The 14,329-nt window shown below is 28.9% G+C and overlaps 1 protein-coding gene across 5 annotated transcripts in view; it reads left to right on the top strand.

Moving 5' to 3' along the window:
• The window catches only part of Nmdar2 (glutamate ionotropic receptor NMDA type subunit 2), a 208,911-nt gene that overhangs the window by 103,631 nt on the left and 90,951 nt on the right, over window positions 1–14,329 (top strand). For all 5 annotated transcript variants that reach the window (XM_083044909.1, XM_083044914.1, XM_083044910.1 and 2 more), the window contains one exon: window positions 12,933–13,433. In XM_083044909.1, the coding sequence (XP_082901035.1) occupies window positions 13,143–13,433 (291 nt within the window). In that variant the 5' untranslated portion in view covers window positions 12,933–13,142. The remainder of the gene's footprint in view (window positions 1–12,932; window positions 13,434–14,329) is intronic.

The following is a 14,329-nucleotide window of genomic DNA, read 5'->3' as shown; positions in this document are numbered from 1 at the left end:
ATATACAAATACATAATTTGCATCACATACTTTATTCTAAACAAGTAATGTAATGTGTCATAAATTGTCTCATTTTCTATTCTCATTCGGAAAATCGTGATGTGTGCAACTGGCGAGGACGAGATAATGGAAACGGAATTACGATCGTGCCAATGAAAACAATACCACAATTGTGCACATGCCGTACGACGTCGACGCTCCATCGTAGGTCGAAATGCCATAGTTTGCGTTCACCGTAAACAGGAATGTCACACACGTCTATATATCATCCACAAAAATAACCGCAATATATTTTACACCGTAGTCTATACGTGTGCCAGAAAACTGCACAACAATTATATTTTTTTTTTTTCTCTGATTGCTTATAAAATCCATTTTAATATCAAAATAATGTATAATATAAATGCATACATGCATGTTACATTTTTGTGATATAAGATATATTGTTCTTCTAAATTGGAATGTTTGAGGACAGCATTTCTGATTTTTTTTTAACAATCAAAGATAATTTAATAGTAATTAATGTACTTTAAGAAAAATATTTGGTGTAACAATATTTGATGGAACGATACTCAACACATTTAATGTTCATAAAAGAGCTAAAATAATCTATAAAATTTATAAATCTTGCAATAATAAAATATAATTTTGCAATATAAAAACATAATCGAGATTTGAGAATGTTATCAGAATTGGAGTTTCTATAAATCACGTACGATGTACGATAAATCAGTGAATCTTCCGGTGAATGCGTGGCATTTCTTTGCACACGGAGTATGTGAAAATGCTTTTTCGAGATATGTTTAGACGCGCGCAAGAACCCGTACATGGATTTTGCGTTTCGGAAAATGGAGTCTAGATTTATCTACCATGTGTCCTAACAATAACGGACCCACATAAAAGGCGGATAATATCTTATTTTCTACTTTGTTCCAGTTTCCCAAATAATCCAATATACCCTCTTTACATTATCGTAAAGCATTGTCATTTTCAGCGCTATTTGCTTTTTTTTACCGTTGTCTTTCCTTTAGATAAGGGTCTTTGTGACCCTCGTAAAAAACATAATGTCGCACAAAATTAATCAAACTAAAAATTAAAATTTATTTGGTAAGGTGAACATGCAATGATCAGTCGCGGTTCTCTATAAATATGTAATACCGTTTTAAACAAAATCAGTGAAAATGTCATGATGTTATGAAATGATGACAAGATTTTGCTAAAGATCAATGAATATTTCATTAATCTTTAGTGAAAGTACACACTTTACTTCTCTATCTTATTTTTCATTGACAGTAAGATTTTATTAAAGAATTATTATACACAAATTGATTTTTTAGTAAAATTTCACTGTTTACAGTGTTATATTTATATCTGAATTCACTGTTTATCTCAGTGAGATATACTGATTCTAATTAATAGAGTAGGCTCTCTCTTATTGCGAAAGAGAGACATTCGTCTTTTTCCACTTTTAATACTTTCAAATCTGATATCTATGTCTATGCTGTATATATGCAATTAGTATAAAAAGTCTAGTGTGTAATAAGCTACGTTCTTTATAAAAATACAAAAAAATCCTATTAATTATCACAGATTTGACAGAATTATTTTATGTTGGTTTTCTCATTATTGACTTATTTAATCTAAACAAAGATATATGGATATAGCGGAATGTCATAACCCTTAAAGGTTCGTCCGTCTAACAGTATCTCTCTCTACCCTTCTCGTTTGTAGAACAGTACATCATGACAACGGATTTATACTCGAGACGGTGTAATGACCGCGGAAAACATGGTTCGCCACTTTTACCGCGTACACGCCTAGGGATTACGCGATTTATCTTCTTTATTCGGCATTCCTGGGAGCTATCCAGGGGAGCATAAGAGCGCAGCCCCCTGACGCGACGTAGAAGCAGGATCCCCACAGTATGTACCGATGTCCCCGGAGCTCGCTTTTGTCTTATTGAATTTATCGTCTCGTCGGGTCTAACTTCGTACAATACTGCAGCCAATGGCGGATCGCCCTCTCGTTCCATCGAGTTACTCACGTCCGTTGGGATGGCGAAGAATTGGTTAGCGAGAATAAGAAGCAGAAGCGTAAAAGTGTAGATAGTGGAGGCAAGGAAAAAGAGAATTTAAGAGTGGCTAATTTATGAGAAGCAACAGTAGAGGATATTATTTCTCAAATGGGAAAGCGTGAGATCTCACGGTATTGCTTATTCAGGATCTAAGGGCGGAAATAAGATATTTACTGGTCAATTAGGTTACGACAAGCACGTTGTTGTGAGCTTTTAGCTCATCTTGGATGGGGTTATTTTGTGAGATAAATGTGTGTGCGATAAATTCCATCATTTGTAACTATATAACTTGCTGATTATCGTTTGCTAATATGTGTATAGCGAGAAAATAAAGAATTTAACGCCGTATATATAAATTAATCACTTATAATTGATTAATATTGCTATTGATTATATTATGTTAATTAGAATTATTATTGTATAATATTTTTACAATAATAATCTTTGTTATACAATTTTGTTATAATACAAAATAATTAAAAAATAATATTTCTGATAAATTTTGTAGCACTAAACAAAATAATAATAATTTTCTTTAGATATCTGATTAATATTCAAGCTTTAATTTATATTTTTTATTACATTCTTTGATTGAGAGGAGTATTGTTCGATCAAAAATGCTTTTGAAGTATTATATAACTACGAAGATTTATTCTTAGACAATAATTCTGTGAGATATATTTTTGTCGCGTTTAATAAGTTGCATACGATTAAATTTCAATTTTGTTCTTCTTTATCATTCGACTTCAAAGAGTCTTGATATCCGTTGTCGTTCTATTACCCCATTCAAGAGAAGATAAAATCGAAAAAATCTTTTAGTACGGACGCGGCCGGCTATAAAACTTGTACTTTTTGTTTTGACACAGCTTGGGGCGATCTTCGTTGGTTCGTAATGGAACAATAAAACAATCCACACAAACGAGCACTCCGCTTTCATAATGAAAATTTCTTAACTTTCAACAAAGGACTTCGAAAACGCGACTCAAAGTTTACGCGATGAAAATTTACGCAGCGACAAGTGATAAGACTGCAAGTTTTCTCCGCCATATTATTAGCATAGAGACTGCGTTGATGATATTTAAATCCGAAATACACAAATCTTGACGTTATTCATTGTATTATATATTGATCATGTTACTATATACTATGAAACACGCAATCTGTGTTAAAGAATAGTTGCAAAAAGAATTAAAATATTTACTAATGTTTATACATATACTTCTTTATACTTAGAAATATCTTACATTTTTAATATTAGAAATATTATTACGCTTAGAAAAAATATTAAAGTCAAGTAATTTTTTAAAAATTAGTTTTATATGATAAACAATTTAATAAACAATGTAATAAACAATTTTATTTTATATATATATATATATAAGAGGAAAATAGAATCATTTAGAATATATATTTATTGATAAATAACGACAAAAATTATTATATAATTATTTTTTTTTAATTACTTTTTAATCTGCAACTTTGTGAAGTAAATTAAACTTTATAATTTATTTGGGTCAACAAAAGTTGCTTTGGATTATAAATAATCCTTTGGTTGTAATTTACAGTGATTATTTTTTAAAAGAAGTGGATATTAACACGCCTTTATTGTTTTTCTAGTAGAATGACTGACTTATTCGCACCGAACTGCGAAAAGACACAATGTAGATATATCAGACGGACGAGAGAATACAGAGAAGTAAAAATTAAATGAAGCTGTGAAAGATCAAAATGATATCTAAAAGAGTGCTTTTCTCTAGGTCTTTCTATAGTTTTTAGTATGCCATAAGTACTTTTTGTACATTTACTGCTTTTTAAAGACCTTTAACACACGTTTATGTACTCTGAAAGAGATTATTTGCGGTCTGTGTCTGGAAGCTTAATTCTCTACGTTACTAAGAAGTGAATTAGCTCAGCATTATTCATCTTTATAATGTAACCTTTCTATGTAAATAAGAGTAATTAATCTAATGAAATGAAAACAATAGTGTGGATATTAACATACTAATTTAGTTTATTTATTTGCAAACAATATGCTCACGAATTTCTATAGTAATACGTATTATTAATTTTTTAAATATTATTTTATATATATATAAATTATTTATTAATTTATTTAATGATATATATATATATATTATATAATTTAATAGATATGTCGAAAAAAGGAAAAAAAGATTATTTAAAATCTCAGATACAGAGTGTCTCACAGAAAGTTGTTGAAACTAATCAATTGTCATTTTTAACGTATATAGAAAATAGGGAAAATTAAATCTAATCTTCTAATAAATAACATTTATAGTTTTATTTACGAGTTAAAGACATTCGGAGATATTTTTATCATTTAATAAACGTTAATTAATTTTAAAAAATGGCAAATATCGATTAGTATTATCCATTGCATATTTTTCTCTCTTTCTTTTAATAATTTTGTGCTATTAAATTATATAATCTGAAACTGATGTGTATAATTAAATGATGAAGTTTTTAATTGCTGTATTAATTGCTAAAAAAATCTTGATATATGCACTATGCTAAAAATATCTTCTAATATTTAATATTTAAAATACTTAATAATATTTTAAAAATTATAGATATACATATAATAGAGTTACAAATTTTAATGTGACATATAGATAGTTAAATGTTTAAATTTGCAAGACATTGGCACAAGTATTTTTCATTTACTTCAATAACAGCAAGAAATTCCGCGATGGTCCTTGAGGGAAATAAAGCATATGATCGAAATGGGCATTATTATCGTGTACTCCGAAATGTTATGCACTTACATGCCTCCGCTATGGTACATTATACATAATGTATTATGTAAATGAGATGCCTACGAATGCAAATCGTATGCATAGTTGCATCATGCGTGTTTCTGCACTACTGAAACTGTTCGGTTAACCTCTTAAGCTCGTGGTCGGCTGTATCATTATCCGTATATGCGTAACCGTTTATAGGATATCCCACGGGTACCATCATTCCGGTTCTAATTGTGCCTAGCTTTAAAGGTAAAATTAGTCCTATTCACAACAAACACATTATTAGCAATGGAGGAAATGCAATTAGCAACTGCGCACAGCGCAGTTTATCATATACGACTGAGATGTATAAACATATCTATATAATGAATTAGTATTTTCGAAATGCATCAATTTACCGCAACGGTGTAAACGAAATTTTTAGCCGTTTATCTCTGATTTTTTAATTGAATTAAGAATTGCATAACGATATGCATTTTGTTCATTAGCTACGGTAGATTGCAATTTCGAGAAAAATTATGGGCATTGTAATATTTTTTTTAATATGTAATTTTATTTGTCGTGCTATATTAAAGTGCACAAAATTTTTTCCCCAGAAAGATAAAGAAAAAGAAGCGTTTGAACGTGCGAAATGCGCACTTGTTTTTACCTTCTACTCTCTTCTCTTCTATATTCTCTTCTGTATTTTTGGCGTATCTCGCCTTATGTTTTTCAGGTGAGGTGAGGTTGCTTGCCTTTCAGCTAGCTTCGCTCGTTTTTCGATATTCTCTTTGCAGTAGCATCTCAAATTCGATTCGTCTGTTGCGTAGCATCAAAAATCTTTTTACGCTTTTTATGGATTCGACCTCAAAGGACTTACGTGCAGCACATGTTTATATTACTATGTATAAACTATTAATATCTAAGAACAATTTCGCTTCTCGACTTTGTCAGCTTCCTGTGTTTATTTTCTTCTTCATATTTCCTTTAGACATGTTGCATTATTAGAGCATTATATTGCTTTACGTGATTGCGCTTGTTTTCCGTCTTCGAGAATATTTATTTCTTTCTTCGCACAACTTAATAAAACTTCCCGATTTCTAAGAAATCGATAAACTCGAAATTGAAGCTACATGTCTCGATTCATCTCTCCGTCTACCTCACTCTTTTCAAAATCCAACTCGCAAAACTCAATCACGGTAAATTATTGCGTCTTTCCGACAACTTTTTCCTGGAGTTTATATTTTTTTAGCTAGAGAAGTCATATAATAAAAAAAAAAAAATGCGGAAAATTTTCTTCCCTAGTAATCATAAAAAGTTGTGTACAAGCTCGAGAAGGAATAGTATTCGACATTTAATTGTCCTCTCGATACGAGAACCGGTAGTTTCCATCGAAGCTTTCCACTGGTGATCTCGGCTTTCCGGGTTATTTCGCTCAGTACATACGTCGAATGAATCCTTGATTGAATATCAAATTGCGGTCCGATGGAAAAGAAATTGAAATCATCGTTGATTGGGGAACTATCAAGTGATATGACAAATACGAGGATACGAATCAAATCCTGATAAATGATTAATCGGTTCTTGGGTGATGAAGTTCTTTACTTTCTCTTCTAATTAAATTTTTGCTTTTGTTATTATAGGTTGGTGAAATTTACTTGTAATAAAAAAATGCAAAATATTATATTATATAATCTCCTTTCGATAACTTATGTTTTCAAGAAATTAAAGTATTACAAAATTCCTTTGAAATGTATTATTATTACACTAAAAAGTAATTATATTATTAATATAATGAGAAAGATATTAGAGAAAGGTTTACTTTGCGATCATGTTGGTTGCATTTCTTTATTGAGAATAATATTGGAAAATAATAGAAAATTTTTGTTTGAAAAAAATATATATGTATATGTATGTACCTATATGTGTGTCTTTTTTATTACGCTGACGCTGCTTAATCGGAACACCGATTATCGGAATGTCATTTATCTGAGATATCGGTTATTGGATATGACAAATGCATGTCGTATATTCGGATAATGTACTGATACTGATACGAAATATCGACATTGACGTAAAACCGACCCATATTTCCGCGATCTACGAGTGACTAATAACAAAAGCTTGATGTTAACGTCAGACAGCGATTATAATTAATTTAATAATAATTATGAACAATTTTAATTAATCATAACCAGATTTTTTACTAAATAAATTAATGCCACCAAAAAATATTTGCTTCAACAGTGGTGACATATCGAGAATAAGACGCGTCTTTACAAGGTGTTAAATTTGCACTATTTATTATTTATCAACGCAATATACTGTTGTCATTAATAATTGTTTATAGAAACAATGTTAATTAACTTAACCTACATCCAGTTACTTAATCATGTCGAAAGTTCATAATAGGACTCGTGTTTCGATTAGATAACCTCTAGATATTATTATGACAATGAATCACAAATGCTTCGCACGCTAAGAAATATATACTATGTAAATAATACTATGTAGAATACAAATTTGTTATTGCAAATTTTGCAAGTGAAATATAGAAATTAGATATGACAAATCAGGATTCAAAGATTTTTTAGAAGCAACATATACTAATAAATACAAATAAATAGAAGATTAGAAAATTGCGTACTTCTCTATTTAAAAAAAAAAATACAAAGAAGAGAAAGAAAAATGCAATAATTTATGATAGTGAAAAAAGTAAAAATTTTAAAAATTTATAAAAAGGAAAATGAATGCATCAGCTGATAGCATGCCCGACGAGAAATATTCGTGGTATTTGTCAGCCTGGGATGCATCAAAAATATCTGACGAAGTGTTCGATATAAAAAAGAAATTCCTGGTCACCTTAACCATTACGACTTGACATATTTCACTACATTGTCCATGCTAAACTCGGCCATTTCCACAGTTTACTACATCGCAGTTTGCGTACAATGCAGCTTCCGTCCTTCTCACACAGTACGGTGCACTTCAAAGCTTGATGCTTCTGATGATGAAACGTGCAAGAGAAGTTAAAAAAATGTTCAAATTATTTTTAATGTTTTCTCAACAAAAAAAAAAAAAAAAAACCATTAAAATAGTTAAATCTCTACATCAAAAATTATATATTTAATAATTTATCAAGAGATGATTTAAATCTTTTAAATTAGAAAAAATATTATCGATCTTCAAATTTTTCGACTTTTATAAATTAAAATTAATTTTTAAATCATTTTTTTATTATTTAAATGATAAGATTAAATAAAATTTCTTTTAAACTCTGTATTTTTTCAAAAGCAATTGTGTTAAATATGAATTATTTGTACTATTTCTCTTTAAAGCTAAGTATCTCGAGATGAAGTAAAATTTGTGCATCATTAAAAAAATATCAAAACACAATGTGAATACTTTTGAATACATGGATTACTCTCTACAATTATCTATCATCAGGAATTCAGGAATGTACACATTCCTGAAATCGCTAATATCATCATCGGGTATAAGCTGCTTGTTAATATAATTGAATATGTAATTATCACAAATAGATCAAAGCATAGTGGCAGATTAGAGCTTCCCTTACATAGTGGAGCTAATTTGGTGCCTTAATAGAAGGTACAAGGGTTTAGAATAAGCCAGGCCACAGGAATTTGCGATAGCCAGTAGTCAGTTTGCCAAAGAGCAATCCATGTGGAGCATGGTTCAATATCGCGAAACTTGATACGTGAGGATGATAACACGGGTCAAAGCAATACGCGGTAGTAAAAACTCAACCTACATATCGTAGCTCTCTATGTATGCCAATATCCTCTATCGACCACTCTAATCGCTTGTCGATTCGTTCATAGTCTCCAGATATGTCAAGACATGTAGATACTTGTAAATAACTCTAATCGCTTATCGATTCGTTGATAGGCTTTAGATGCTGAGATATGTAAAGATGTGTAAAAATACTCTCATGTCTTCTCTTTAAATGTCGATTATTTTTTATTACATCAACATGTCATTCAAATGTAATTAAACAATAATGATTAAATAATATGATGTTAATATTAGAATATGCGATTAAAATGTTATTATATATAAATGAAAAATATACACACATAAAGAAAAAAATTGTATATATAATTTATAAATTTTATAAGATTTTATAAAATTTTAGAAGATATAACATTTTTATATTTTACATCATAATTTCATATTTTTATATTTTCTAAAAGTGATAATAATAAACAATTTTAATATATATTTTTAAATATATATATTTTTTATGTATATATATATATATATATTTTTTTTTAATACAAACAAAATTTGTCTTTGCGAATGATGATTAGATGCGCGTCGTGTGATCTAAAATAGCAAATATTTAATTTTAAAAGATGCTTTACGAAGAAAATCGAAAAAGAAAGAAAAGAGAGAGAAAGGAAGAAAGAGCGCAAGGAACTATAACAATAAACTTAACAAATCTGATAGGACGAACGTATATATATCTGTTAAAAAGTTTAGAACGAATTTATGTCAGGAGATACTGTAATTGTCGCTACGTTTATCTACTGCTTTCACTCTCAAGCCATTAAACAATTATCTGTATAAGAAGAAATGTGTATCTGTATAAAACCTTTTATCTCTATTTAATTAATTCTTTAAAGTTCTCGAAAGTCATTAATTTTTCTAATTATTCTATAATACACATAAAATATTTATACATTAAAAAGGTGAATTAGTAGTTATACTAATTACACATAACGACTACACACATCTGGCATTACGTAATATGTAATATACATAAAGTATTATACATAAAAATATCAGCATTATTTATTATATGTATACACATATATATTCTCTATTTTTAAAACAAAATGTTGTAGAAAAAATTTATTATTTAAATTATGCATTAATTATTTTGTTCTGTGACAAGAAAAAAATAATAAAATTACATCGAGGCATTACTGTCGCGTCTACATAATACGGGATAAAAATCATTACTATGCAAGAATGTTTTAATGCACCTCTTTGCCATTTAATTTGAAAACGAACGCGTGTGTCTGCATTTTACATTTGAATATATAATGTCAGCTTAAGATTAAAATCGTTCGTATGCAAAGTCAAACATATTATTCATAAATTATCAACACAAATCAAATTTGCACGTGACATTAATACGCATCATACTTCCATTATTATAATTTTCATGTAAATCGCTTTACTATTATGTCAATGATTAATGGTCTTCCGAGAAAGATAATCAGACATTTAAAAAATATATATAGCGTTATATTGTATGCATTCAAAATATAAATGCAATCGGAATACGACAGTAGAGAGATCGTGTAGTCGAAACATTGCAATAATGAAATAGCTGTCAATGTATCGAAGTTAAAACAAACGTCATTCCTAATATAGCTCCGACATTCAGGAAATAAAGCAGGAAGTGTTGGCAGTTTATCATTTTTGTTATCGACAGCACATCATTTATTTTATATGGTACAAGTTCGTGCGAATTAATGAAAGATCACTTATTGATGGTAATATTTTATATATTCGTACACACAATATACATACACACACACAGCATTTGTAGAATGTTGAACTAAAAGTGTACAATTCATGTTTGTTATCCAAAAGTTGGAGGACGGAAGTTTGATCAAATTTAAAATGATAATGGTATAATATATAACAGTGGAAAGCAATATTTATGTTCCATACGAAAGCAAAGTTATGAAAAGTTTTCGCGCCACAAAAGAGAAACTTTTATTAGAATGGAAAATCTTAAAAGAATTTATAAATTATTATTTTACGCTACTTTTTAAATATATTTATAATATTGATTGAAATAAGTATATGTGTAAACACATTTAATTTCTATTTGAGATATATTTGAGATATATTTAAAATTTTGTATTTCTAAAAAATATGATAAATCTGCAGGGTTTATGAAATTAATAAAATTATTTTTTTTTCTCGCTACAGTAAAATATTTTAAAATTACATTTTTAATAGAATGTTATTTAATTAAAATATGTAAATAATTTATGCAGAAATTGTATAGTATACAATGCATATGCATACAAATTATAAAATTAATTGAAATATTTTGAATAACAAATTGAGCAAAACTGATTCAATATTATGATATATAACAGTATGGTTTTAAATTGATCTAAACCAAAAGTTTTTCAAATAAACTTTTTTCGTGAAAATTGTCAACTATTCGTCGTTGAACTTATACGAGACCGAAAATTTCCTTCGTTATGGAACTTGAAAGCTCGTGTCTTAAAGAGAAGTATTCATATAAAGTCCAAAAAATTAGCATCCGGGAATCTTTAAAACTAAAATAAAAAGACCCGTGAAAATTGTGTATCTTATTTGATATTTTTTAAAACGCCAGATATAAGAATTATTCGGATATGAAGATATTACTTACTTTATTTCTGAAATCAATTTGTCATAAAATTTCCGTATAAAAATATGTATCTGATTTTGCCCTGAATAGAGTCATTAGATGTTAGGAAATTCTCGATTTGCATTTGAATTATGATTATTATTGGTTTTAATGGATTTACTGGCAAAAAATCTGTTATAAATATAATTTCAAATTCTTATTTAAATATTCTTAATTTTAAAAAAATGTTTTAAAAATTCTCAAACTTACTGACAATGAGATATATATATATATATATATATATATATATATATATATATATCTCATTGTCAGTAAGTTTGAGAATTTTTAAAACATTTTTTTAAAATTAAGAATATTTAAATAAGAATTTGAAATTATATTTATAACAGATTTTTTGCCATATATATATATATATATATATTATAATTTTATGATGATTGAAGCAATATTCTCTTGCTTGGTTGGTCAAGAAATAATCAGATCATCAACAATCAACAACAAGTTAATTGCGTTATAAGTTTGTATTTTATTTTCTTAGTTTGTTTGCCTGCAGCACTACTTTAATTAGCGAACTTTAATAAATTCTGACCTAGTTTTATCATTCTATTTCATCATGCTTCTCTCACAGATATGCGTATTAAATTTGCATATTGTTTAAGAAAATTATATAACATGCACAAAATATCCAGAAGCACTAAACATTATTTTTTATTTTTTGTTTCTAGAGATTTTTTCTCTGTGGTTTTAATCCACGAAAACGAAATATGTCAAAACTACAGACAAAAACTTCCATCAAATTGGAATTTATCCGATTAGATTTACGTCATCAATGTTCAGACTCAATCCGCGATGGACATGTATGATGACAGATAGCGACCGTTTTATCCGATTAATCCTACGGAGAATTGGCTACTATATTGGCTGCCTATCGCTTCGGTAGTTCGAATACAATTCTCCATAAAGCAAAACCTTGTATTTATTATATTGTACATTGCCAGTCATTGATCCGTTCCCTGAAGTAAGGGATGTATATGGAAATGTTATTCTTTATCGACTTTATCGATCCAATGTAAGATATTTCGGTGATCGAATCGATCAGTATCGATAAATTCGCACTAGTCGACCGTCTGATAGCGCAATGGATATATTTCCATGTCACTCTCCTTATCTCAGGAAACGAATCAATGACTGGCAGTGTATGTATCATATATTATATACTATTTTACTTAAAAAAATGTAGGTCAAATATATCTATAGACTTGCCGAACAGTAACTCCTGATTAAAATAACAGGACGAAAAAGTTGAACTGAATAGAGCAATTAAGTATTCCCAGAATAAACTTTATTATATTTATTCCGGTGTTAAATTAGGACAACAAAATTAAATCACTATTTTTATATTTACTTTGAAAAGATATATAAAAGATTATCTTGAAATGTTTTCTTTTGAAAACTTTTCTCGTAAATGGTATATTTATTTGTATCTCTCGGCTTTAATCAAATAATTTCGTATAACTGAAAATTCGAGAAAACCTAATAAAAGCAAGATATTCGAAAATAAATAGATTTTGCTTTCTAAATTCTTTGGATAAAATAGAAAGTCTGTTATTTCTCAAATACTTGTAAATTTTTCGTTCGGCACTTAACTTCTTTATAATATTTATCTTTGAATTATTCTCCATTTGATACTAACAAAATTTTCTAAATGTTTCAGGCATATCAAGCATTTGCAATGGGACAGCGTTACGGTGGCGGAAATGCTCGTGCCTGTGGTTGCGTCGCGTCGTTACGATACTGAAGTATTCGTGCGTGTTGTGAATGGAAGTGCAGTGCCAAGATAGCGCGAGAAAGCGGGATAGAGTCGAATTAATCGTCAGCAGATCGCCGTGTTGCGACCAATTATTCGAGCAACAAATTTCAAGCCATGAAAACCACGTGGATTCTCTCGTTAGTGGTGTCGCCATTGTTGGTGCTAGGTGGTCCGCCTGGTGGCACTATCCGCGAGGGAGGCATTAAGGTCGGAACCGGCAGGGGTACAGCCTCCAAAGGCATAAACGTGGGTAGAGGAAATTCGGGAGTTCGTATCGGCGAGGGCAGACTCTCGAATACGACGAGACAGCGTTCATTCCCGACTACTACGACTACCACGAGCCCACCACCACGTTTCACGCCGCAGTCTTCTGTGGGAAATAATTATAACGTCACCGATCTCAAAGTAAGTAATATCTTCCATAATAATCTTGCTAAGAAAAAGAAACGACTCCGAATTCGTTAAAGAACCATTCCATTCAATATAGGTCATAGGAGAATAATCTGTATCTTTGTTAGAGAACATTTTTATTTAATTTATACATATATATATAATAATGTTAATGCATTTTCCGGTGATGTATACTATATTATATAAATATTTTATTATATTATTTAAAACACATAACTCTCTTTAATAACTCTCTTTAAAAAGATACGGTGTCTATTCAATTAATATTATTCATTAATTATTTTTCATCTTAAAAATTGTTTTAAAAATACTCTTGCTTTTAGTTTTTTGAATAGATTTTTAATGTATTTAATTATATTTTATATAAACTTTTTTGCATTTTTCTAATTTACAATTACCAATTTATTATGTAATAACTCTCGCTTTATGAATTTTTTTTTTATTAGCAAATTTTTAATCAAGTAGTTTTTTAAATTAATTATTTTGATTATATTATGAAATATTTTTCACTTAAATTATACACAGAGAGAATTTTCTCTTAGAATTTATCCTGAAAATCATGGTAATCGTGGAACAATATGGTATGGAAAGAATTTTATGAAAATTTCTCTGATTAATATTTCTCACAATAAAAATAATACTATGCAGTTTAGTAAAATTAATCAAATATGTTTAATATTTTATTGTGTGATAGATATTATTATTTTTATTATGATAAATATTAACCAGATAAATTCTCATAAAATTCTTTCTATATCATATTGTTCCACGATTACCATGATTTTCAAGGTAAATTTTAAGAGAAAATTCTCTTCGTGTGTCTGTCAAATTGTTACGCTGAACTTTGCATAATTGACGAAAAATTTTCCGATTTAATTTTGGAATGTATG

Source organism: Prenolepis imparis, unplaced genomic scaffold, assembly GCF_030444845.1.
Source record: "Prenolepis imparis isolate NDT839.2.m4 unplaced genomic scaffold, iyPreImpa1.0 SCAF_8, whole genome shotgun sequence".
Classification (NCBI taxonomy): domain Eukaryota; kingdom Metazoa; phylum Arthropoda; class Insecta; order Hymenoptera; family Formicidae; genus Prenolepis; species Prenolepis imparis.
Note: the sequence above shows the minus strand (reverse complement) of the source record. Positions and strands in the feature narration are given on the sequence as shown.